General features: G+C 33.9%; 1 protein-coding gene across 1 annotated transcript in view; it reads left to right on the top strand.

Annotated features, from left to right (window-relative positions):
* Zfand3 (zinc finger AN1-type containing 3) overlaps window positions 1-27774 on the top strand; it is a 313535-nt gene that overhangs the window by 70063 nt on the left and 215698 nt on the right. The window contains exon 2 of the mRNA XM_027943576.2: window positions 22376-22416. Within this exon, the coding sequence (XP_027799377.1) occupies window positions 22376-22416 (41 nt within the window). The remainder of the gene's footprint in view (window positions 1-22375; window positions 22417-27774) is intronic.

Raw genomic sequence — 27774 nt, 5'->3', positions numbered from 1 at the left:
GTGTTTTACAGACAAAAGAGTGGAAGTGAGGCACACTTTTCTTTAATACTTTTTTATACCTATTACATTTTTAAGTATTTGTTTCATTTATAAACAATAAATTTAATTCTATTGAAAGTCTACTGTGTTCTTTAGAGGTGGGAGCAGAGAGCCTCCCCTTCTGGTCCTTTCACCATGGATAAGGCCTTCTTTATTTAAAAACAAATACATGGTTCTGTAGTTGTATTTTCTTACAAATAGTGTATTAATGAAAACAGTTTTCTGGGAAAAAGTAAGGGAGATTTGAGTGGCAAATGGGTAGGGGATGAAAAGCTATTACAAAAGCTGGTAAAACCTTTGTAGTTATTTTAAACCATTAGCAAGGTGATTTGTCTTTTCAATAATAACTTCCAGGGTTTTTCAGTTAGCTTTATAGTGAAGCTTCAACTTTTTGAGTAAAAATGAGACTAAAAGTTTAATGTTTTCTGGTATGTGCTGGGTTGTTGTGTCGGTTACCTGCATCTGAACCACCAGATTAGGCTTACTTGAGATTTCTGTTGAAAAATCCAGAAGGATTCCCAGGTTCTCAGCTTAAGTACTTGTGGAGCCTGTTAGCTGGATCCTTTAAAAATCGTAAAAGATGGGGCTGGGATTGTGGCTCAGTGGCAGAATGCTTGCCTCAGGCACTGGGTTTGATCCTCAGCACCACATAAAAATAAATAAATAAAAAATAAAGGTATTGTGTCATCTATAACTAAAAAATCAATTATCTTTAACTACACTTTAAATCAGTTATCTTTAACTCTTATAGCTACTGAGAATTACTCTTGAGTATTCTGTTTGTTGAGAGTCTGGTAAATCTGGATTTGATTTTAGCTTTTATATTTGTGAATTTGTATAGTGTGTATAATACCTGTCAAAGGTAAAGGTAGGAATAATTTGGAATCAAAATATAAAATGTTTATATTACATGACATCAAGAAAATTTGTAAAAAAAATTATCCATCTGTTTTAATATTTGTTAGATCCTTCTAGTCCTTCTAGTCCTTGTCTATGTCATACCCATATTTTCAGTGTAATCATAAATGAGATCCTGTTTAACCTTTTACAAAAATTCTGTATTATTTAGTTTGGAAGTAGTTTCATACATGGTGTAAATAATTTCAGAGTAATGTAAAATTAGAAAATTGGCAAAGCTTATCAAGCTGTAGTTGCATTAATTTAGGATGAATCTCTGGCCAGCAATCTCCTAAGTTTTAGAGGATCTTTATATCTTATATATATATATATCTTGTATATTATAAGCATTTTTAAGCTTTAAAACTTACGCTTAAGCTTGCAACTCCTTTATTCATTGGATAGTGTTGTATCAGAATTAGCTGTATATTTGAAAAACTCTGTAATTTAAAGTGTAAATATTTAAGCTTTCAATATAGATTCAATAACAAGAAACTAAAAAAAATACTGGAATAGTTGATGTTTTCCTTGTTCACTCCATGAAATATTCTGGCCAGCTTTCAGACTAGTAGAAGAATTTCCATAGATTGAATAAAACTATTAGTTTTCCACTAATATGCCAGTGTTCTAGATTATCACAATTATTTTTTTTATTAGCTTTAGAACTGGTCATCCATTTTCTGAATTTAATGAATTACTTTCAGACCCTCTCTTATTATTAACCTTTCTTGCTACCTAGCATTTACTCATAGCCTTTAACCCCTTTAAGTAAGCAGAGTAAAGGGTCTGGGATTGTGGCTCAGTGGTAGAGCGCTTGCCTAGCATGTGTGAGGCACTGGGTTCGATTCTTGGCACCACATATCATCAGCAAGTAATAAAAATATTAAAAAAAAGTAGTAGAGTAAGATGAAATTGAGAGCAGGTAACATTCATTACATAGCATTACATCATTAGTTATGGTTCTTAAGTGGGAAGGATAAAAGAAGGTTTTTACAGTTGAGAACATTTTTAGTTATCTACTGATTTTAATATCAACAGCAGAATACTTTAATATAGCAGAATACTCTAATAGCATGGGTCATAACTTGGTAGAACTGGTGAAAACCTTTTAAAACTTGGAGTTCATCAAAAATAGTTTTGCATTTTAAAAAATGTTTTTTATAAATAAGTTGGAGTTTATATTCTGTACCTTGCCAATTGTTAACTGCTATTACTAAACAATAGTCCCATTGTGAAATGTGAGATTTTGTTTTTGTGGACATTCTCATAGGACTTTATGAGAAAATTCTGAAATAAAGGGCAGATTAACTTAAAAAAAAAAAAAAAAAACGAACAAAAACCAAACACCCCCACCTCCACTCCAACAAACTGCTTGGCATACTTGGAAGGGAATAAACAACTACAGACTACAGTTTTTACCTTTCTGGGATGCCAGATTTCAGCTCAGAGAAATTCTTCAGCAGAGCAATAAACCTTTGAAAATTGGTTTATAATGAAAATGCTGACAGACCATTAACTACAGTGGTGCAAATACACAGCTCTGACATACACGAGGTTGTCCCAAGTTGCTAAATACAATAAACTACATTGGGCAGTGTACATCCTGTGGAAGCCAGTATTGGTGTATACAGTTTGTCATGTTATGCCACCTAATTATTAATGGGGAAGCTCAGACATATCACCTATGACATGCAGAAGAAGTATAATTTTAGAAGGAAAGAGTAGTTTAGGCTCTGCTGGTGCTGATAGCTCATTTTATATTTGCCACACTGGAAAAGGCCCAGGGTAAATTTAACATGATGCATTTAATCACCATTCCAATTACAGTGCCACTGAAGCAGATCAATGTTTTCTTACTACCAATTCATTGGAACTTCTAGGTCATAAAGTATCATTATTAGGCATATTGGAAAGTCTCAACCCAATGGAAATGTGGATTCTGGGATTTTCCAATTGCTTTGAAATAGTAATGGAGGCTACCTGGGTGTACATTTTCCCCATGTAAAATGAAAAGTGGAATTTAAAGGGATTGATATGACAAAGTGAGAATACTGTAATGCTCCAGAGAAGGATAAAGCTGAATGTTCATATCCAAAAGTAAAAGAAGGAAAATAACGAAAGAAGGTGTATTCTTCTATACCAGCCTGCTTAATGACTGATATCCCGGCTAATAATATATATTGTGAGAGTATGTCTTATTATTGGCTTTAGTCACATAATCTAGCACGGTTCTTGGCACATTATATGGATGCTAGTAAATATTTTTGGTTTACATGTTTGTTCATTGGAAAACTACGGGGTCTAGGTTTCAGGCACTGTGCTAAATGTTGAGTAGTGTTCCTCATGTGTGTTTGTATTCAATGTAATATTGTCTATGTAAATAAGCAGTTGGTATTAATCCATAAATGATTTCTTTTTTCTTTAAATATTTATTTTTTAGTTTTAGGTGGACACAATATCTTTATTTTTTATGTGGTACTGAGGATGGAACCCAGTACCCCACTCTTGCTAGGTGAGCGCTCTACCTCCGAGCCACAACCCCAGCCCCCATAAAAGATTTCTTAAAGGCAGTGTAGGTACAATGCAGAGTGTCATGAATTCTTGTAAACACAAAAGTACATTGTGGCTAGAATCATGTTCATGGACTTGTAAATAAAAAGGCCTGACATCGTAACTAGATTTTAAATTCTGTACTCCTGTATTAAAAAAAAATCAGTGCTAATTATAACTTAACTGTTCTGTTTGACTCAAAATATTAAAACAAAAAAACCTTCCCAGTGGTCATCTTAAATAAGACTGATCACCTCTTAAGAACATGTAAAGATTCCTGGACATTAGCCCCATAGATTTTGATTCACTGTGTTTGGGTGGGGTTGAGGAATGTGTATATTTTTAAAAATTTCTTTTTCTAATGTTTATGTATGGCCACTTTGGGCCTACCCTCCCTACTCTGGTCCCCTTTATCCCCTTTTATGATTTGCTTTTTTAAAAAATTTATTTATTCTAATTTGTTATATATGACAGCAGAATGCATTTCGATTCATTACACATATAGAGTACAATTTTTCATGTCTCTGGTTGTACACAAAGTCACACCATTCATGTCTTCATACATGTACTTGAGATAATGTTGTCCATCTCATTCCACTTGTCTTTTCTATTCCTTCTGCCTCCTCCCTCCCCTTTGCCTTTCATGGTTTACTTTGAAATGAGTGGTGACAGTTATCTTTAGACTCTTGGGTTTTCTGGCTAGCACAATATTAAATAATTAAGTCATTTCCTGGTGGGAGGAAAGTAATGCTAGCATATACAACTTCTGTCCATATATTTCACTGGAAAGCTATTGTTAGGACAGTTTGGGGTAGGATACAATTTTCTTTTCATAGCTATTCATAGAATTGTGATGCTGAAAGGTGTCTTAGAAATTATTTAGTTTATTCATTTAGAAATCATTTAGAATATTCATGTACAAGTTTTATTTCCCTCCTTTTATATTTGAGTTAATCTTGGAATAAGAATTTGAATCCCAGCTGTACCTCTTAATAAGTTGTCTCATTTCTCTGAGGCTTCATTTCTTATACATAAAGTAAGGTTTATGATGCCTGCCCACCTACCTTGTTAGGGGATTTGTTTTGTTTTGTTTTGAGATGGGGATGGGTTTTGTTATCTTGCTTAGACTGGCTGCCTCCATCCTCCCACCTCCACTTCCTGATACTGGGATTACAGATGCGAGCACTGTGCCTGGCTCTTTACAGGAAATACAAAAGTATTTTTTAGTGGTTAATAAATCTTTATTTTATTTATTTATATGCAGTGCTGAGGATTGAACCCAGTGCCTCACACATGCTAGGCAAGCGCTCTACCACTTGAGTTACAACCCCAGTCCCTACAGAATTTTTTTTCCTTATGGGATTTTAATAATTAACTGAAGTACATAAAAAATGCTTAGCATACGTGAAGTTAGCCAATCCCCTCCAAAAAAACAAATGCCGAATGTCTTCTCTGTGATATAAGGGAGGTGACTCAAAATGGGGTAGGGAGGAAGAGCATGAGAAGAAAATTACCTCTAGATAGGGAAGAGAGGTGGGAGGGAAAGGGAGGGGGAATGGGAATTGCATGGAAGATGGGAGGAGACCCCTTTGTTATACAGAATACAGGTATGAAGATGTGAGGGGGAAAAAAAAAGAAGTGGGTCACATTAGATTGGGAAGAGAGAAGTGATGAGAGGGGGGAGGGAAGGGGAAGGGGGGAATGGAAGGACAGCAGAATAAAATAGTCATTATTATTGCTGTGGGTATATACGTGACTGCATAACCAATGCAATTCGGCAACCGGTACACTTAGAAAAATGAGAAATTATATCCCATCTGATTCAAATGTATGATATATCAAGATCATTGTACTGTCATGTGTAACTAATTAAAACAAATAAGAAAAAATGCCTAGCATGTATCTTGCTTGTAGCAGTGTAGCAAGTGATCAATTAATGTTAACTATAATATGATGGATCTATGATATATTTAAAAGCCAAAAGAAGTAGAAAAATTGTAATATTTAGGTTCAAGTTAAAAATGCTCTATACATATGCAGTTTATTGTTTTAATTTTAGATTGTAGTATAATACAGGTAAAATATATCCTTTTAATACTTTAAACATTTCAGTGGCATTTAGTACAACCACAGTGTTCTGCAACTTTACTACTGTCTAGTTCCAGAATATTTTCATCACCTCATGAAGAAAACTCATCCTCATTGAGTAGTTGCTCCTATTCATCCCTTTCCTTATCTCCTTGGAATCACTAATCTGCCTCTGTCTCTTTGGATTTGCCTATTCTGTATATTTATTATGAATAGAACCATACAACATGTGACTGTTTTCTTCATTTGTATAGAGTTTTCAAGGTTCATGTTGTAGTATGTATCATTACTTCATTCTTCATATCTAAATAATACTTCATTGTATGTAAATATCAAATTGTTGGTGAACATTTGGGTTCTTTTCATCTTTTGGCTGTGTGAGTATTGCTACCACAAATGTAACACGTGCAGGTTTTATTTGAATACCTGCTTTCAGTTCTTTGGTCATATATCTAAGAATGGAATTGCTGGGCCATATGGTAATTTTGTGCTTAACTGTTTGAGGACCTGCCAGACTGTTTCCTACAGTGTCTACATATTTTATATCCCACTAACAGTGTGTAAAGGTTCTAATTTCTTCATATAGTGATGAACATTTATTTATTTTTTGTTTTTTGATGATGCCCATACTACCAAGTGTGAAGTGTGTCTCATGGTTTTGATCTGCGTTTTTCTGATAAGTAAGAACATTAGACATCTTTTATATCTTTCTTAACCATTTATATATCTTCTTTGGAAAATGAAGATTTATTAGCAAATCTTTTGTTTATTATTTAATTGGATTGTGTTTTTGTTGAAGGCAGAGTATTATGATCATGAAAATTAACTTATTCTTTGGGGCCCCTGTTGGGGAATATAAAATAGATTTTGGAATATAAAATAAGGGATTGCAGTTCACTCTTGTACCAAAATTTTTTTGACTATTTCATTTTTATCAGAGTTTCTTGAAATGTAACTCATTTAGTTTTATAGTTTAACTTGATGTCTCACTCTCTGCTTCCAGTCTGTACTGGCAGATGATGGAATTTCTTTCCAAATTGTCATTGTTTTGTAACTCTGGAGTTGGATGAATTTTAGCAAATTTATTGAGTTGTACAGCTATCATCATACCCATACCAGTACTGGCAGACAGTTTCTTCTCATACTTCAGGTGACCACTAATCTGCTTTATTTCTGTTGATTTGCCTTTTCTGAATGTTTCACAGAAGTGTAATCATATGACACTTCTTTTTTCAGCTGGTAGACAATTTTTTTCGTTTTTGGTTATTATTCATAGTGAATATTCATGTACAAGTTTTTTTCGTGTTTGCATCTTTCTCCAATTTTTTATTTGAAAAATTTCAACATCACAGAAAAGTCGAGTTAGCATAATGAACTCCTATATACTCTTTTTTTGGGGGATGGTGGTGATGGTACCGGCTATTGAACTCAGGGACATTTGACCACTAAGCCACATCCCAGCCCTATTTTGTATTTTATTTAAAGTTAGGGTTTTACTGAGTTGCTTAGAGCCTCACTGTTTCTGAGGCTGGCTTTGAGCTTGAAATCCTCCTGCCTCAGCCTCTGGAGCTGTTGGGATTACAGGTGTGCACCATGGTGCCCACCCTGGCGCCCTGTTCCCATATTCTCTTCACCTAGGTTCACTGATCAGCATTTGCTACCCATGCTTTGTCTTTTAAAATGAATACACTCCCTTTCAAGCCATTTGTAGATGCCATGATACTTTGCCTATTATGTGTTTTAGAATGAGAACATTCTCAACTATAGTATTACTTATCACACTTAGAAAATTAGAAAAATTTCATAATATTAATGTTTTGTAGGCTACATTGAAATTTACCCATTTGTCCCCTAAAGACTTCTATTAGTGCTTCCTCCCTACTTTTATAAGATGAAAATGATTTATGGATTGCCTTTGGTTGTTACTTCTCTTAGTTTCTTTCAATCTAGAACAAGTCCTCTGCCTTTTTAAATTTTTCTTGTCATTGAGGTTTGGAAGTGGCCTTATCTTACATTTTAGATTTACCTCTTTGCTTTCTCATGATTTATTTTGGGTTATACAGTTTTGGTAAGGAAACAGCATTAATGGGAGGTTGAAAAATTTTAAATATATCAGTGATAAAGTGAAAAAGCAAATCAAAGCGTGGAATCATAAAAACACCTAGGAAAAAATATAAAAATCCCTAATGTGCTTTATTATAGTATAAAACATGTAGATTGCATCAGAGTGAATATAATGTCAGGTTGTCCCCTACTTTGTATAGCAAAGTTTGATAATTTGATTAAGGTATTGAAGCCACATTGTAAAGGTATAACTTTTGAATTTGGTAAGTAATTTGTAGAATGAAAGTTTGAGATTATAATGTCTTGTTCTTCAGTAATATTTTATAAGTGTTTCAGTATTCTCTTGCTACATCAGGGATGCATAGAATATTTTGAAAATTATATAGTTGAAAAGGTGCATGCCTGTAATCCCAGCAATTCTGGAGGCTGAGGCTGGAGGATCACAAGTTTGAGGCCAGCCTCAGTAATTTAGGGAGACTAGGTCCATCCCCCCCGCCCCCCAAAAGTGGGGGGAGGGCTGCGGATGTGGCTCAGTGGTAAAGTGCCTCTGCATTTAATCTGCATTGTCTTCCTTAGGTTTCTCTGCCTTCTAAATGTATCCATCCCATACCTTCCTTGACTTGATAGGCTTCAGAGAGGAATTTAATTTGAATTTATTGTGGGTAGTATGCAAGGGTTGTGGAGGTAAATTTTGTTTTAGAAGTTGCTTTTGATTTTAAAGTGATATTTGATTGCAGTTTAGTGCATATAAAAATGGTGGAGAAAGTAATAGAATCTACTCAGAAGACTTTCTCAACAATAACCAATCTCATATATCAGTTAATTCACTCCCCTAAAGCAGATTTAATTACTTCTGAAAGTTAACAAATTTCACTTACAATTCACTACTTTGTGGGTTTTTTTTTTTTTTAAAGCTTTGATGTTGCCTGTTTTTTCTCTGTGTTTCTGAAACTGCTCATACTATGGTACTGTTCTGTCAGGGGTAGTAGAATCTCAGGATGTTACACTAAGTCTGTAAATACTTCTCTTTCCTTCCTTGGGAAATGAGAATATGGTATGTCAATTATATCAGTAATTGATGTAAAGTTATTTGCACGGTCATTGTGTTTATGACTGGCCTGTTCCAGAACATGGGAAATATGTAGTGGAAGTCTGTTACTCAGATTGATGAGATTGATGGGAAAGTGAAAAAATGTGTTAAAGCATGGAGTCCTAAAAATAACTTGGATTTTTAAATTTACAACATAAATGTACATGATTTGCATTTTAAAATGAGGCCTAAGACCTTTTATTTGCATATCAGTGAAATGATTTGATAGCCATACACTTGTTTCCTCATAAGTCACACAATTAATACACAACATCTGTGATAGCTTAGCAGTAGGTATGATTATGGCCTCTAGGACCAGGCTGGAACCCTTACTTTCTGCTTCTTACTAGCAGAGAACTTAGATGAGTTAACGTTAAGTGCCTCAGTTTCCCTTTGTTAAGTGCAGACAATAATAATAGCATTGAGTCAGTAACTATGAAACACATAGTAGTTTAAAATGGTTAACTCATTTAATCATGCTCTATAACTGGCACATAGGTACCTAAGTATAAATTAATTAATGTCCAGTTTAGGTTCAATTATGAGACTGAAGACTTTTTTTTTTTTTTTTAAAGAGAAACTTCAGACTTTATTTAAAAAAGTGGTTTGGCTACTTTCTTGGGTCTTATTATCTTAGAGACTAAAACCATCTGTGAATCAATCTGAGAGTATGTTTCCTATATTTTCGAGAAATTTTAAAATTGTAAAATATTTGTTTAATGTGATAAATATATTGTATTTATTAATATATATAGTATTCAGTCTTAAATATATTGAATACTACTTGATATTTTGACACATGTATACATTATGAAATGATTAAAGTAAGCTAATTAACAAATTCATTACCTCACCATTGTTTTCCACACTAGCTATGGTCACATTTACATTCCTATCAATGTATACAAGAGTTTCATTTTTTTTTTACATCCTTACCAACACTTTATCATTTATCTCTTGACTTTTTAATAATAGCCATCTTAACAGGTATAAAGTGATTTGCGTTTCTTGGATAATGAGTGATGTTGGACATTTTTTCCTATACTCATTGGACATTTTGAGAAATGCCTTTTTAAGTTTGCCCATTTTAAAATCTGGTTGTTGTCTTGCTATTGAGTTGTTGTGATTCATACATATTTTGGATATTAACTTCTTATCCTATGTATGGTTTGAAAATATTTTCTTCCATTATTTGTTTTTTTTCTCTTTTGATTGTTTCCTTTGCTGTGCATAATCTTTCTAGATTTTTACGATATATTCCTTAGTCATTAAGTTGTTTTGGCCATGCCTGTCTGCCAGCATCTTTTTTTTTTTTTTAATAACAACACATCTTTTAATCTCTTCAAAGTAATGAACATGAATTTCATAGAAATAATGCTTTCTTTTTGCATTTATTGGTTTAAGTTGTAGCGGATTAAACTAATTACAGTAAAAACCAAATAGACATAATTAGTTATGGCAAAGAAATATTTGGGGACAAAAAAAACCCCTGGATTTTGATAGACATTCACTTAACAGGTGGAAGTAGAAATGAGCCTGCAGATTGGAAAATAGCTCTGCTGTCTGAGAGATTGTTTGCCAAGCTTTGGTTATGTCAGTCCGTTTTCATGAGCATAGGTTAATGTAGTCAATTGAGTGAGGTTGTCAAGAAAACTTAAGTATTTTTTTTCTTCTCTCTGTGTTCTTTCTAAAAAGAGGATGATGCTATAGACATCACCTTACTATAGGTTCTGGTCTTGGGTCTGTGTTCTGCCAGCTTATATAGCCTTTTATCTTATTTTTCTTGTGATGGTTTAGGTACCATATGTTTGTGAAAGGTGGCAAGTTCTCTGGCTATGAAAATAGACTGGCCCAACAGTATGAGTCCTTTTAAAGTAATTAGCCATGGTTCAGTACTAGCCCTCAGCCTTGGGGAATGGAACCATATACTCTTTTTTTTTAAAAGAATTTTTAATATTTATTTTTTTTAGTATTTGGCGGACACAGCATCTTTGTTTGTATTTGGTGCTGAGGATCGAACCCAGGCCGCACGCATGCCAGACGAGCACGCTACCGCTTGAGCCACATCCCCAGCCCGGAACCATATACTCTTAAGTTGAATTCTGTCAGATGGGTCTGGAGCCTTATGCTTTTTAATATTTCCACAGAGTCTTACATGGTGGCACAGAGAATGCTCATAAGTTTGTGAATATCATCAATAGAAAACAGGATTGAAATTTAGAATATCAGATAGTTTAGAAAGTTGGTGAATATACACAGTATGACATGCAGTTGGATCAGGACAAGATAATCATCTTAAAGAAAGTAACCAGCTGTAGAAATTTGGTATAGGAGATAATGACTTTGCATTTTTAATCATAATTAAAATGGTGCTTACAGAAATCACAAAGTCATTATTTTACCATATTTAGTATTAGACCTTCACAGTCCAAATATGAGGAATATCTCAGAAAAATATTCCAGAGTGAGCAGTTTGAAAAACTAGAAAGTAGAACTGTGCCAGACCATTTTTGCAGATACTTAGCCTAGAAATAACAAAGGAGAGTTAGTAGTTCTCTTAATAAATTATATATGATTATGTTATTGTGTGATCATAGATTCATAGAATGTTAGAGGTCACTCATCTAAGTAATTCACTTTATTTTAACCCCAGAGCCAGGATTACACGTTTCAAGCCACGCTTTTACAAACTCTCAGGCTGTTGCAATTACCACTACCCCTGTAGCTGCCTGTGTTTTTAGACTGATGACAGAATTATAAAAGAGCCTACAACAATGGGAGTGGTATAAGTAAGAAATTAGAAATTCAGGATTGTAAGCACTGAAATATACAAAAAAAACCCCAGTAGAATCTCTGGTGATTGTGAAACAAGGGGATTAAAAAAGATATACTCTTGAGTTTAATTCTGGTTCTCATTTCTTGCTCTAAGTTTAATAGTTCAGATTGATGACATGGAGAATTTTCTTTTGCAAATTTTAGCCAATCTTCTATTTGTGATGAATGATTAAGCTAGTCGGGAAATGGAAGTTTTGAACTTTGAATTTTAGTTATTTATATGTCAGTGAGCATTGGAGTGGGAATAAGAAAAGCAGTTTCTCCTCTCCTATCATTTTTCAACCATGTTCCAAGGTGGATATCCTCTCAATCCTTTCACAGTCTTCCTAAGAATGCCCTAGTAGACTTATCTAATGTTTAAATGTTTGGAATTTGAGCAAATGAAAAGTCCTGTTGGAAGTTTAAATGACATTTATTTTTAATGTCAGTGACATTACCTTTACATTTAAAATCTTCTTTTGTTTGTATATTGGTATCTATTGCTTTGGCCTTCATATTTAGTAGATGTTCTGTTGGCACTTGTATTTTACCTGAATGAAACAAATGAAAATGTCACATCATGTAAGATACCATTTTCCTTGAATGTTTTCCAGTTGCTTGAAAGTACCGAGTGCTGCTTTTTCTCAGCCATACAACTATTTAACCCTGTGGTTTGAACCGCTTATAAGTCTATCATTTTCCAGGCTTATGACTCATTTTCTGACAAAGAAAAATCTAATAACAATACTTTAGGCTTACTTTTCATCTTTTATTAAAATTATTCTGCCTTTGATCTGATTTTGCATAAGTATGGATAAGTGAATGTCTCTTTCACAAAGCCTGAATTATCTTAATAAGAAAAGTACATAAATGCACATTTCATCAGGATGAAGCCAAAATATTTTTCACCTGGGTAGGGCAAGTGTGTATTTAGTTGTTGAAAAATTTTTGTGTAATCATTATTGTAAAAATGATGGAAAATGCAAAGAGCTCTGCTTTGCTGTAGAAGAAGTGGTTTTTCAGTGTATCTAATCCATTGCAAATGTTTCATGGCCATTTAATTATTTTGACCCCTATTTTGAGAAAAGCATTCTGATCTCCATAAATGTAGTAACCACCTAACCCCATCCATTTGCAGAAGCAGCATGACTAGCCATAAGAAAAACAAGGCTAGGGAATACCTCAAGCTATTTCTCATATGTGTTTTGTCTCAGTTTATTCTTAGGTTTATGCTCTCATACTGAGTGGTTGGTAATCTTGTACGTATTTTCATAGAAACATGAAGAATGCCTTTGGAATAGTGCTATCTAAAGTACTGTAGAAATTTTTTTCAGGGTAGTTTTGTACCAAAAGTATGTGATTGAACTGTATTTTATGTGTAGTATGATCTTAAATGTGTAAATTAATTTTGACAAATGTATATACCTATGTAATCATCACCCAGATCAAGATACAGAAAATTTTCCTCAGTGCAGAAAGTGCCCTCCATTGATAAAGAATTCTGAAAAAATATTTTTATAAAGTGGATGGGAATAAATGAAACTACATTTATCAACTGTATATTTTGATTTCTTTAGTTATATCTGATAGCAATGAACTTTTTTCCCCTCCTGTTTTCTCTGCTATAAACGTGAATTCTGCTATGCATTAATTAGTTTTACTGTAATACAGAGTTTGAGTTTCCTAAACGATCATGCATTTACATATGATAACAAAATGTAAGGCAGTCTTTGTTTTCTCAATAAGAACAAAATGTTCTTATTGAGAAATCTATTATGTTTGGGCATAACTGGTAAGATGGTCATAACCATTGTATATACATGGTATGCTAGAATTGATAGTATCATTAAGTTGAATATAGAAACTTTTAAATAGTTAAATTTCATCAACATATAGCTCACATGTGTGCAGTTCACATACAGATTTCACATACAGTTGTTCACCCAGTTTATCCCAATGGTAACTGCATGTTTAACATCACTGATTATAGAAGTATTTGTACATGTTCCTCATAAAAATTTTAAAATACTACTTTTTCTATATTTACGAACAGATTTATTCAGACATTCCACATCTTTGTAGACATCACTTTTTACTTTTTGCTAAAAATCACTTTTAAAGTCATTGACCATGTTTTTTAAAAAGATCCCATATTCACTTATTGTTTCAACTTGCACATTTTCTAAGATAAAGAATAGATTTTGAACCTTTAAAATCTGTAAATGTTGCTGTCACTTGAAATTTTATCCTAAACCATAAGTATCCGTTCATGTAACCTTAGGAGAGTGGTCATAATTTTGATGTCATTTATGATCTTCTGACAACATTCAAAAGCTTTTATTCCATTGCTTTCTAGATGATCTTCAAAGGAGCCATTGATGGCATTGGTGAGATTACTCTCCAGAAATAAACATTAAATCTATGTTTAAACTGTATCTATTTATATCTATATCTACACTGTATCTGTCTATGTTAAAACTCTCTCCTCTCTCCTTTTAAGATTTGTTTGGTGTAATGCCTTTGACAACACATCCAACACTGGTGTTGCTTGATGTCCTTCCAGACTTCAGTGTTTCTGAACTTTGCCATCTCAGGTCTTTCACAGACCTTTCACAGACCTTATCTGAATAGATGATCTTAGGATAGTGATTCCTCTGATTTTGTCGTCCTTTTTTGAAACCCCAAATACCATCTCTGTGGGCATGACTACATGCCTGATTTTTTTACTTTCAGTTTTTTGAAGGCCTCCCCCATTTGTGTTCATATTTAGCATAAATTAGTGCTTGCTTAAAGGAGTCCATTGTAAAGTAATGATTCATTGTAAAGCAATTGCTGATAATTTTGGGAATGAAAATCTATTATGTTTGGGCATAACTGGTAAGATGGTCATAACCATTGCATATACATGGTATGCTAGAATTGATAGTGTCATTAAGTTTCTCTTGTGGAAAAAGCATTTTGAAAATATTTGAAATATGTTCAGTTCATTGTATTCCCTCCTTCCCTCCCTCCCTTTACACAAACGATTTCAAATGCTAAAAATCCTAATTTCTTTTGACTATTGATGATCATGCTTCATCTTGTTTATAATTGTTGGATGGTGCTGAACTAAGCTTTTAGTAATGTGTATAGAACCACAGATGATCCGACTTGTTTTACATTTCTATATTTTTAGTGTAAGAACTTAAAAATACATAAAACCAGAGGCATATCCTGTGGTCTGCCCTCCTTGATTTGGGTGTACAGTATTAAAGAAATTCTAATCACAATACCCCACCTGGAATCTAAATTTTTATGGTGAAATTACTTTTGAAATAAGCAGTTTTAAAGTGATTCATACTGCTACACTCTAGAACCTATTATTTAGTACATTCTAAAAATGAGTCCCTCTTATTAACAAGTCTTTTCCTTTTTAATATTCCCTTAAAAACAAAAACTTTGCAGACATTGTCTGAGTGATTTAGAGTGATGTGAAATAGTTCTGACAAGCTGGTTGCACTGTTGAAAGCCTCCTTTGTCATTCTCAGCTAGGATGTCATCTATTTGAACTGGCCCTTTTCTTGTTTGCTTGGGGTGAGCAGAGAATGATATTTAGCAGAGCTGTTTGCTGTGTCCTAGCTTGTGTAGGGATTTAGATTTTCTGACTGTAAATGTGTTAGGTGTCAGGCAGATTGTTCCTGGTCTTTAGTCTTGTAATTTTACCTCTAAGGCAACTGAAATGGTTTTAGAGTGAAGGATGCATTCTAGTTTGTTTGTTTTTTTGCAACTCTCCCTTTACCCCTAATTCCTTCCCTTTCTCCTTCCTTCTATTGATTTATCCTGTTTTCTTCTTCCCTCCTCCTGAATTAGTAAAGGAATTTAAGAACTGTGATTAGTTTGCTTTTATAGAAATTAGAATTTTTAAAAAGAAACACAGGATTTTGAAGGAGTAAATCTCATTGTCTAGGTTTTTTTTTTTTAAAGGTCCATGTCTAATCTAGAGAAGAAACCAAATGGAAGAGTTGGCATGTTTATGTGTTGGTACTGATTTTTCTTTTTTATTCTCCTTTAGTATTCTTATGCCCTAGGTTCTTCCTCTACTGCCCAGGGGAAAAAAAAGAGTGTATGTTGAGGAACATTGATAGGATGACAGGATTATTTTTTAATTTCTATATTTATATTAAAACAGCTTCTCTGTGGGTTTGGCATGCATGTGTTTCCATGGGTAGGTATAGATAATAGTCTTGTTTATGTTAGAAAAATATTTTAATAGGACTTTTCTAGAATTCTAAGAAATTAAGAATGGAAATTCCTCGTGATGAATTTTATTCATTATTAAAAATGAGTGAAATTGAACTTTTTTTAAAACAAGAAGACACACCATTAAACAGAATAACAATTTTTACCACCAAAGATTTGAAAGTGAAAATACTGAATGTTGGTAAGGGTGTATAGGAAAACATGTGTGAACTTTTCAAAATTTAGCCATACTTAACAAAATCATACATTTCCTCTAGTAAATTTTACTCTTCAAATCAGTTTTAAGGATAATCATTCAGACACATTTATGACCATGATTTTTGTCTATAAATGCTGACTGTAGCAACATATATTAAGAAAAATAAATACTCAGGGAAAAGATTATATATCCAATATAAGCTTGCAACAAAAATAAAGTATTAATATGTACTAGATTATTATTATTTATATCTGTTATGTTATTTATTATATAATTATTCTAGAGCAACAAAACGTTCTTGAAGAATGGCACAAGAAAATTAAGTGTAAATTTAAAATTAAAAAAATATTTTTATCGTGCATTTCTTTTAATTTTTGATATACAAAAGAAAATATATGACCATATAATGTATAATACAAAGCATAATAAAATGAATACCTGTGAAATACCACACATTTTCACCAATACTGTTAAATATAATAAATGCTGAGTTATGCATATTTATTTATAAAAATGAGTAAATATTTCAAAATGTTATCAGTTCTTATTTTGGGTAGGTAGAATCGTAAGTGATCTTCAGTTAATGCTTAAATGTTTTTGTTCTTTTTCTATATTCTATATAAGGAGTATGTATTTGCAAATAGCATTAATTATTGAGAGGATAAACAAATTAAACTGGTTTTTAACTTTCTACAATGTCTGCCACCTGTTATCTCCTGAATGATAAATCATGTCAAGATATACAAATCTACTAATTATGAAATGCATTGTGATGGAGCTCCTGAGTGATGATAAGTTGACAGCCATAGGACTTGTGGATATCCTATCATTTAGCTGGTGTTTAAATGATCTCTACAAAATACATTTAAAAATTTACTTGTATTTTTGTGATCCATATCTCTGAAAAAAAGATTATTTTCTTTATTTAGCAGATATGCCTATTAAGTACAAAATAAGAGTAACCAAGAGGGTTTTTGAGCTCATCTTCTAGTTGTGAAAGGAAGTCAGCTAGCAAAGAGTCAAATGGTGAGATATCAAAGAATGATGTGCTGTGAGAGAAAAGAAGAGGGACTGATTTAAATTGGGTCAGGGGAAGGAAGAGGTTTGAACTAGAACCTGAATTACAAAAAGAGACTGCCTTAACAATGATTTGGAGATGGAGAATGTGCCACAGCATGGACAGAAGCTCTGTGGCACATTCTAGGAACAGAAAAAAGACCAGTTTGGTTGGAATGTGGAGAGTAAACAGGACAAAATGATGGTTAACAGTGGAAAGGAATAGGGTTGGCAGAGTCACACCACAAGGGGACTTCTAGTCTTTGGTAAAAAGTTTGAGCTTTACACTAAATGCCACAGGAAATTGTTGGATAGTGTTAAGATCTAAGTTGTTTTTACAAGATTATCCTGGCTATTGTATGGAAAATCCATTGTTGAAGGTCAAGAATGGGAATGGGGAGACCAGTTAAAAGTCATTAACTATGACATAGGAGAGAGTTAGTAGTGGCCAGAGTAGAAGTACTGAGAAGAAGAGGAAGTGCATAGGTTTCAAGTCTTTTTGCAAGAAGAGTGGATCTTGCTGTGTTGTACATGGGAAACTGAAGGAAAGAAGGGAATCAGAGGAGTTTGATTTGAGCGGCTTGGGAGGAAGAAGGTGTTAGCATTTATAAAGGTGTATAAGAAAATGTGTGAAACTTGGAAGAGAGTTTGAGAATTCTAATTTGAAATTCTGTGTTTGCCCTCATGTTGCATGTTGGCATGTCAAATAGGCACATATGTGAGTTTGCAGCAAGGTGAAGAAGTTTGGGATCGAAGGTAAACATATGTAAATTTTTAGTCTAAAGATACAATATATAATGCCATGGGATTGCATGAGATCACCAGATGAGAAGTAGAGCTTATGAGGAATGAATCATGGGACTCCCAGATAAATGTCTTGGCAGTGGGGGAGGAACCAGTAAGGGAGGCTGAAAGGGGACAGCGAGGTGGGAAGAAAATTAGGTAGCAGGGAGGGTAAATTTGATTTAGGACCCAAGTGACAAGAAGATAAAAGAAGAGTGTGTTTGGGGCTGGGGTTGTGGCTCAGTGGAAGGGTACTTGCCTAGCACCTGTGAGGCCCTGGGTTTGATCCTCAGCACCACAAAGAAAGATGAATAAATAAAGGTATTGTGTTCATCTACAACTATTTTAGTCAGTTTTTTGGCCATTGTGATGAAGAAGACCCAACCAGAACAACTATAGAGGAGGAAAAGTTTATTTGGAGGCTCTTGGTTTCAGAGGTCTCAATCCACAGACAGATGGTTCCATTTTTGGGGGTTTAAGGTGAAGCAGTACCTCATGGCAAAACATTTTGGCATGAGAGTATGGCAGCATCTCACATGATGATCAGGAAGCAGAGAGAAAGATCTCCACTTGCCAGATACAAATATACACCCCAAAGCCTTGCCCCCCCAGTGCCTTACCTACTCCAGCCACACCCCATCTGTCTTCAGTTACCACTCAGTTAATCCCTATCAGGTGATTAATTCACTGATTGGGTTAAGGCTCTTGTAACCCAGTCATTTCTTCTCTGAACCTTCTTGCATTGTTTCACACATGAGCTTCTGGGGGGAACACCTCATATCCAAACCATAACAACAACTTTAAAATAAAAATAAGAAGAGCGTGTTTTAGAAAGAAGAATAAGGTTTGTGAAGTGCTGCCGAGAAAAAATAAGATGAGATCAGAGAACTCTGTGTATTAATTTTCTGAGGCTGCTATAACAAATCATTGCAAATTTAGTGGCATAAAACAAAATAAATTTATTCTCAAAGTTCTGCAGGCTACAAAATCTGTTAGGGCTGTCTTTGGGACTCTAAGGGAAAATCCATTTCTTGCCTCTGCTAGCTATCCCCAGTATTCCTGAATTTGTGATTTTTATCATTTCAGTCTGTTTCCATCTCAGTCTGTTTCCATCTATCTTAACATCACCTCTCCTGTGCATATCTCTCAACTCACAAGAACATTCTTGCCACTTTTATAAGAACACATAATGATGTCATTTAGAGCTCACATGGATAATCCAGGGCAATCTCCTCATTCAAAATTCTTAATTCATCTATAAAGACCTTTGTTCTAGATAAGGTAACTTCTAGGGATGACAAATTTCAGGGAATTAGGATTTGATGTCTTTGTGTAGTCATTATTCAACCTGTTACACATTGGTGTTAGAACATAGAAGCTATTGGAGATCTCAAGAGTAGTTTCATTGTAGTGGTGGGAACAAAGAAGAATCACATCTCTCTTTCATGCTTGCTTTCATATAGAAAGCACTGTTTTCTGTCCCACGACTATGCAGATTGTTCATACTACTTTTATGTAGGTAATCAGTAGTTGGATGCCTGAGGTTAGCTTCAGGTTTCACATGTACAACATGAGAAAGGAGCAAAGTTTTCAGAAGTTTCTGCCAGTTATTTTGGTTTCATTGTTGTTGATCCCTGTGATCCAAATTGGCATTGTTCAGCAATGACCATTATTTTTATAGCCAAAATCTGGTTTATTTCAGATTTAAAGCATATTTTGATTAATAACATCTGCTATATTAGTTCTTTTATAACCCAGTTGATCAGTATGTTACTGAAAGTTTCCTGTTCAGAATATGAAACGAATGTCATTTATATAAGTAGTGGGTATTTTAAATACATTATCTGAAAAGAGATCAAGGAGAGTAAAAAAATGCTATTTTGCTATTTTTTTTTTTCTTAACAGCTTTGTGAAACACAATTTTTAAATTTTTTATTTTTTTGTTACCAGGGATTGAAACCAGGTTAAAACTGGCACACTTGGATCTGAGCTGCCCTCAGTTGTTTTTTTGCAGGCTTTCCATGATTCCTGCTGCACAGTAGGTAGCAGCAAAGGTGTTGTACCAATTACCTCTGGCTCTTTGGGACGCTACATGGACTAGAGATAGTAAAATATCATATAGGACTCTGCTTCTCTGAGGGGGAGTTCTAGTTAACAAAGGAATTCCTTCAACCCTAGTTCTTCCTTGTGTTAGAACTGAAATGATTGTGAGTGTAGGTGTGTGTGTGTGTAAGTAAGTAAGGGAGGATGGGGGTTGTGCTTCTGCCAGATGAGAGGTTTTCCTATCTCAGGGAGCTAACTTGATTAGGTCAAATCTTTTAACTGTGGGACCATTCTCAAAACCTATTAGTTTGGGATTTGTGTGTCTACCAGCTTCTATATTGGGGCAGAGGCCTGTGTTTTGCATGGTGAAAAGAAGCTTATGGGCTTGGAATTAGACCAGATTTGTTCATTTACTGTTTCTGTAATCTTTGTAATTTATATACTCTCTAGGAACTTCTGTTTCCTCCTTGGTAAAACAGTTGAAGGCATCTGGTAGTATGCCTACCATATAGTAATCATCTAACAAATGTTACTTGCTACCATTAACACATCTCTTTATCTGTTTATTCATTTTTATCCATTTATTGATACTTGATTTTCTTCATTGCCCTTCATATATATTAAACAGAATTCTAAAAAAAAAATTCACTTTTTGACATAGCATTTCCTCCGAGAAAGAGAAATAGATTTCCCCCACCCCATCTTGCCACTCTGTGACAGTGACGGTTAGATTTTGGATTTCATTATGTTGGAAAACAATTATAGTCATCAGGAAATACTTCCTGAAGGAGACTTTCTATAATTATAAAATTTAGTACATAGGCAAGAAGAAAGTTGACTTTCTGTAAGAAGGTTGACTCTTCTGTAAGAATGGGTCCACTTGGTAAAGTATCAAGAAAGGAAATAGCAAGGAGGTACAACTCTCCTTGAAGGCTCAGTTATTGGGAGTGGAGTTGCTGAGGAGTGAACCTGCAAATAGGTCAGCTTGTTCACCATGGAGGGTTCTAAGAGGTTTTTGGGCCAGCTGTGGTGGTACAACACCTGTAATGCTGACAATTTGGGAGGCTCAGGCAGGAGGGTCACGAGTTCAAGGCTAGACTTAGCAACTTAACAGAGGCTCTAATCAGCTCAGTAAGATCCTTTTTTTTAAAGATGTGTTTAGAAGAAGGAGCTGTAAGAATGGGTCCACTTGGTAAAGTATCAAGAAAGGAAATAGCAGGGAGATGAACTCAACAGATGAGTCCTTATTGACAACCTGGCTTGTAGTCCCTGGTCTGCTGTGTGGTGTCAGGTGTGTTATGAATAGACTGGATGGCCTTTGGAGGTAGCTCAAACTCCAGGCCAGATATCCCTCTGCAATTATCCAGCTATATTATGTCGGACAAGATGGTAACCTCTCAGGTTGTATGTTCTTGATTTCTAAGACTCTTCAGCTTAATATAACACCTTGGAGGAGATAGGGGTAACATTCCCTTGTTAAATTATTCATAATGTAGCCAACTGTAAAGTATTTTCTAGTTACAGAAATGGTAATGTGATTAAAAAAAATTTTTTTAGAGCCAGCTGTGGTGGCACATGCCTGTAATCCAGCCTCTTGGGAGACCAAGACAGGAGAATAACAAGTTTGAGGCCAGCCTCAGTAACTTAGTAAGACCCTATTAAAAGAAAAAATAAAAAGGGCTGGGGAAGTAGATTAGTGCTAGTGATTCTAGGTTAAATCTCTAGTGCCAAAACAAAACAAAAAATGCATTTTAGAAGAAACGCAATATGGTAATACTCATCTCTTGGGAAGATTAATAATATAATGTATGTTAAATGCCCATTCAAGGTGGTAGTCAATGAATTGTAGTTAATGTTAAAAGATGAAAGGGCATGAAAAATAATTTGAGAACATCTAAAGAAGAGTTTTAAACTACAGGGTTGTAATGTGACTAGAAACTGAAATTGAATGAGAGAAAAAAGAGATAAAAGTTCAAGTAATATACCAGGTGCAGTGGTACATGCCTTTAGTGAGGTCCTAAGCAACTTAGAGTTTGGAAAAAAAAAATTGAAAAGGCTGTGGATATACCTCAATGATAAGGTGCCTATGGGTTCAACCCCCAGCACCCCCACCCAAAATAAAAAAAGTTCTAATAATGTTACAGAAATCAAATGAGTATGAATAGAGGGTAGGTGGGACACATTGAATCCTGTGCTATCTTTTGGGCATATTATATTATTTCCAAAGTTATTGCTGCCCGAGCTGTTAGTTACAGCAAATGAAGTAAAGCATTGGTTAACTCACAGGTAAAAAATGAAAACCATATGGTATATTTACTTTTTGTTGTTTTGTTTGTTTGTTTGTTTTGCGGGGAGGGGTGGCTAGTCAGGAACTTGTTACTCATTTATTAGTTTCCTGTCTGGCCAGGAAATTCTTTGCCTACATTTCAAACATCTTATGTTTTAATTAGATTGATACAGAATTTTTAGCTCTTCTTTCTTTCTTTTCTTTTTTTTTTTTTTTTTTGCCCCAGGTCCAGCAAGACTATGAATCTCTGTTCCAAATGCTTTGCTGGTAAGTGCAGAAAAGGGTTTTTAAAATTTATTTTTATTTTTCTTCTTTTGGCAAATATTTTTAAGACTATCTAAATCATTTGGCACTCTTCGTATTTATGCATGGGAGTTTGTTTTCTAAACTTGTGTGTAAAAGCAGTTTTTCCTCATCAAGGCGGTTCATATATTTGCCTAGGACTGTTGAAATAGTCTTTCCTGAGTGAAATGGAATTTCATGTTTATTGTTGGTGTACAGTGGAATTATAAAAATGTGTGTGTTTTAGGCAGATAATATATATTCATCTCTGATCTTGATTTGAATGATTAATGGTGAATGTTGCTTTATCAATGAGAATACAAGAGGAAGAATATTTTCAAGTTGGAGTCAGAGAATCATGCTGAGTTAGCCCCTTCTAAAATCAAATCCCTCATTGAAATCACCTTTGGTAAGTCAATCTTATTGGACCTTAGTTTCATCATTTGTAGAATGAGAGACTGGAGCTTGATTTTTGCTGGGGACCTTTTCTAGCCCCCAAAAACTGATTGATTGATTCCTTGAATTATGATCCTCTTCTAGTGTTTTTTTTTTTTTAAAAGAACTTTTTATCTAGTGATTTTATATAAAATAGTCAAATTTTTACTAATTATTTTTAACTTTCCTTCTTTATTCATTTTGTCAAAGGTAAGCAAAATTAGACACTAAAATGGTAAAGATAGATTTTAATCAGTGACACACTGTTGTAATAGAGAAGAATCTAACATGAACTGAACTGAATTTCAATTTGCACAGAAGTGATAGGCCTTCTAAAGGGAGAATGAGAGTAGGGAGGAGATGAATTGAGCGTTGGTAGACTCAGAGAAGTGAAAAAATTGCAAAGAGTTGGTAAAATATGCTGGTCATGCCATTTGTGTCTATTAGCTGTTAGGTAGATACCAAAGTTAAGATATTGTTTTCCTATAGAGACTGGGAGATAAAGAAACCTTATCCTTTTTAAAATAGTAGCTTTCAGGCCATTGAGAAAGACACTTCAGTTTTGTAGGAGGAGAAACATGTATCTCAGACTGACAGAGGAAGGATTCACAGTTGTAAACCCCTTTCAGTTAAAGCTCTAAGAAGGACCTGTCTTCAAGTTTTGACTAGAACAAACAGTAAATTCTTTTGGCAACCTTGAGCTTACAAAGGGGTAGACATGTTAAGGGAGGCCTAGAGTCATCCTAAGGATGCAACTTTTGGCTGTTAGTATGTTAGTGCTTACTAAAGTCTTTTAATGTAGGGGCAAGGGTGGATGAATTAATTTGTATTTGAATCTTTATTTAGTTTTTATAGGTCCAGACTGAAGCCTAGTTGAGGAGGACTCAGAGTAGTTTAACAAAAAAGAGAAACAGTTTTCATATTCTCTTGATTATGTTCTTTGAGCAAAGAAATAATCATAAGAATTTTTTGACCTTTTGTGCCTAGCTAGGGGATAGGTAGAAAGAAGTTGGGAGGGTTGGGGAAGCTAGCAATTTCATTTGTTCAGTTTGGAATTTGTCAAACAGTTTTTTTTCTTTTAAAGTAATATTGGTAAGTTTTGGATTTTATCAAAGCATTACAGGTCAGAAGAAATGCTTCCTCACTGATAAGAGTTTAACTTTACAGTAAGTATGAAAGTAACAGTCAAAATGTATAGTAGATTGTATCTTCATAAAGAGATCTCTAATATAATTTAGTAAACCTTAACTTTGGGAGGAGAAGGCTAGCTAGGCATCTTTGAAGAAGGTGTCTCACATCTTTTTTCTTTATTTCTTTACTCCTTCTCCCCCCAACAGCAATTACAAGGAATGACTGGGAATATCCTGTTTGCTGAAGCATCATTTTTTGTTCTTTTTGAAATTTAAAAGAAAAGAGATGAAATTTTAAAAATACATCTGTGGATGTTGTCTTATCGTACAGATAGCAAGAGTGTAGTGAATGCATTATTGTAGAAAATAATGAGATGTGGGCAAGACAACAAGAAGATAGCTTTGGCCAAAGCCGCTGTGATCTTAAATGCTTTTAAAAAAGTATATTATAAAATGTGCAGTATATTTTAAAAGATGGAAAATCCCTTTAAAAATGGCTTTTTAATACTAGTCAATATGCCAATTAAACAACTTTTTCAAGACTTCTTTTCAAAATAAGTCTGTATGGTGAAAAATGAGTTTATTATCATGTTTACATAAAGTTGAGTGAAATGAGAAGAAGCTACATGTCTAAAGTTTTGTTGATAGAAAGTTGTGGGTTAAGATCTGGGTGTTAGTGTATGATCAGCTAATCACTGTTATATGAGATATGCTGCCAAATAATGGACACATGTCTCTCATTGACCATCTTCACTTTGATATTTTTCTATTTTCTTTATAAAAGATTCCTGGGCTTGTGTGAGTTTAGAAGAAGGGAGTAAGGAAAGTGAAATTAGTATACAGAGAACTAGACTTCCTTAAAAAAAAATCCACTGCAAATTTTATATCAAATAATAGTGTTTTCTTAATATTGCTAGAATGAGATGTGACTGTGTTAGACATTTTTATACATGTAGAAGAGTTCAACCAGGATAAAGTTGCTAAAGGGTCACAGCTCAACTAAAATTCCTCTCTTTGAAATGAGAGGGTATTATTTTTACTTTCATTGTTTGACGTACTTAACTTGAACCCTGGTGTGGCCCCTGTTAACATTTAAAGGATAAAATCATTTAAAGTTAGTTTGATCATAAATGCATAGTATTCCTGTTTCTTAAAGTTCCCTCAACTCTAGACTTTTTCAAGATTTTCTATGCCAGGATCTCTAGGATTTTAAAGGCAGTATTCTTGGTGAACACTAGGGAAGAGCGTTATGATTTGAGGAAAATAGATTTAAAATGCTCTGTATTCTTTTTTTTTTTTTTTTTTTCCTGATACTGTTAGTCTTTTACAAAAAGATGGGGAGAGGAGGGAAAGAGAAGAGTTAATTTTACCATATTATTTTTTTCCCAATTTCTTTAGGAATTCCTGTTTGCTATTTTTCAAACTTCCTCATTGTCCTGTATTTTCTGTATTTTCCTTCCTTATATGACAATGTTTTTGCAACATTAGTTTAGAAATGTGGGTATATCTCTCTCAAGGTTAAGATGATTGTATGAGGAGAAACCAGAAACACCTGCAATTTCGGTAAGGTCTCATACCTTTAAGTTGATATATTATTCTTCCTAGCTGAGAGTGTTAATTATTTTTATATTATTACTAAAGAAAAGATTTACTTAACAGATTTACAGTTTATTTGATGAATACAGTATATTTGATGGAATTTTTGAAAATGGTAGCATTTAAACATTCTTCAGTGTGTTATCAGTTGATCTTACCACAGATCTTTCTGATTATTAAAGCTAGCCTGAGGTTCTCTTTTGGCCTAGTTTTGGCTTTTCTGTTCCTTGATTCTACTTGTCATACTATCCTTTTTTTTCTTTAAGTATTTTTGTGTTGTTTTGTGTATAACATTAAGAATCAGTAAATGTATGCAGTAGAAAGGCAACACAGTGGTATTTATAGTTATGGTGAATACAATTTAATTGTTGAAACTCTACCTTCTGATACAGTTTTTTAAACTGGGTATTGTCACTCCTTAATGGGTAGAGAAATCAATTTAATGTTTCATGCTTAGCTGCTCAAAAAGTTGAATAGCAAATATCAGTGCATTGCAAAGAGTAAGGGAATAAATTATTTTAATTGTGAAGCAAATTCACATATATGTAAATGAAAATAGCACATGTAAGGGTTTGTGATGTAAATATGTATGTGTTACTATTATTCAAAAAATTGGAAAACCACTGAATTGTAGAAGGAAGGCTATGGGAAATCTTGGGATCTTGTTTTCTTTGTGGTAAAATAGAGAATATATCCTTTCTAAATTCAGATAAGGGGTTAACCAGTTGATTTCTTGTGATCTTTGTCAGTTCTGCACCCAGAACTAGTTTGAATTTGTATTTCTATGTGAAAGTTCCTGATAGCCTACTTCTGTGTTGCAATACATGTGAAATTCAAGCTTGTCATCTAAAGGGTACTCTTGACTCTTCCACAGGTAGAAACGACAATTTCATAGCATTATTTCCAGTTTGGTAAAAACTTAGTTTGTGAATTTGTCAGTTTTAGTACTAACTAGTCTTTGACATTTAGGGATATTTAGTACCCAGTTCAGAATTATCTCCTAGTACCACCCCAAAGCCCAGTAATCAGTAAAGCAGTGGTTTTCACTGAATGGCTTGACTGACCTTCTGAATAAAAGTATTAATGGCCAAACACTAAACAGGATGATTTTAAGTGGGAAAGACTGAAACTTTTTAAGAACTAACTGAAGTAATTCCTGCAGAAATATGGTGTTATCTCTACTGGCTACCTATCCTTAGAGATGCTTATTATGGGGGACAGAAGAGCATAGTGACTAAAAGTAGCTATAATCTTATATTTCAGGAGTGTGAGCCTAAAGATATGTCCCAAGGAAGGAAAGATTCTTTGAATAGCGCTTATGACAGATGCTTATCATATGACAGTTAGTATATGATTAATGTACAAAGTGTTATTTGGTCCTTTGGACTTCTGTATGTGCTTAATTTTAAACAATTTTCATAATTTATTTAAAAAGCTTATACTAACATTGATAGATTAAGACAAAAGTACTTTATTAAAAAACCAAAGCAGGCCATTTCTTTTATGGGTTCCTTTAAAAAGAAATGCTTTTATACATCACTGTTGATTTTACTGTAAAGTATATGGTTAGAAGAACTAAGGTCTAAGAGGTCTATTATCAGTTAGTTGATTGATTAAAACTGCAGATAAAGGCTGGGATTGTAGTTCAGTGGTAGAGCACTTGCCTAACACGTGTGAGGCACTGGGTTTGATCCTCAGCACCACATAAAAATAAATAAATAAATAAATAAATAAAGATATTGTGTCCATCTACAACTAAAAATCCTATGTATCCATTAAAAATACAGATAAAACATCTCTTAAGTTGTAAGCTAATAGTGAAGTATAATTTTCTGAAAATTAGTTTTAGTATAACTTCATATGTATATTTTTTTCAGTGGGAAGATAAATAATCTTTGTGTCTCATTACTTATAAAACATTCTACAGTAAAAAAAAACACTACATGTCATAAGAAAGCATATTCTAGTATGACTCTAGAATCAGTTGGATACTTATTTTTTTTAGAAATCTGTTCTCAGGTACTTATTAAAATGATCAGTCTTAGACGCAAGATTCTGATATTTAACTTTGGAGAAACTGTTGCTAGAATTCACTTATTTTGTCTACTAGCCTTTGCTAACTGGGGCAGAACTATAAGTTCTGTGTAGTTATTTTCATTTTCACTTATTATTTTTTAATATT

The sequence above is a fragment of the Marmota flaviventris genome, chromosome 6, assembly GCF_047511675.1.
Source record: "Marmota flaviventris isolate mMarFla1 chromosome 6, mMarFla1.hap1, whole genome shotgun sequence".
Classification (NCBI taxonomy): domain Eukaryota; kingdom Metazoa; phylum Chordata; class Mammalia; order Rodentia; family Sciuridae; genus Marmota; species Marmota flaviventris.
This window is presented reverse-complemented; position numbering and strand designations above follow the sequence as displayed.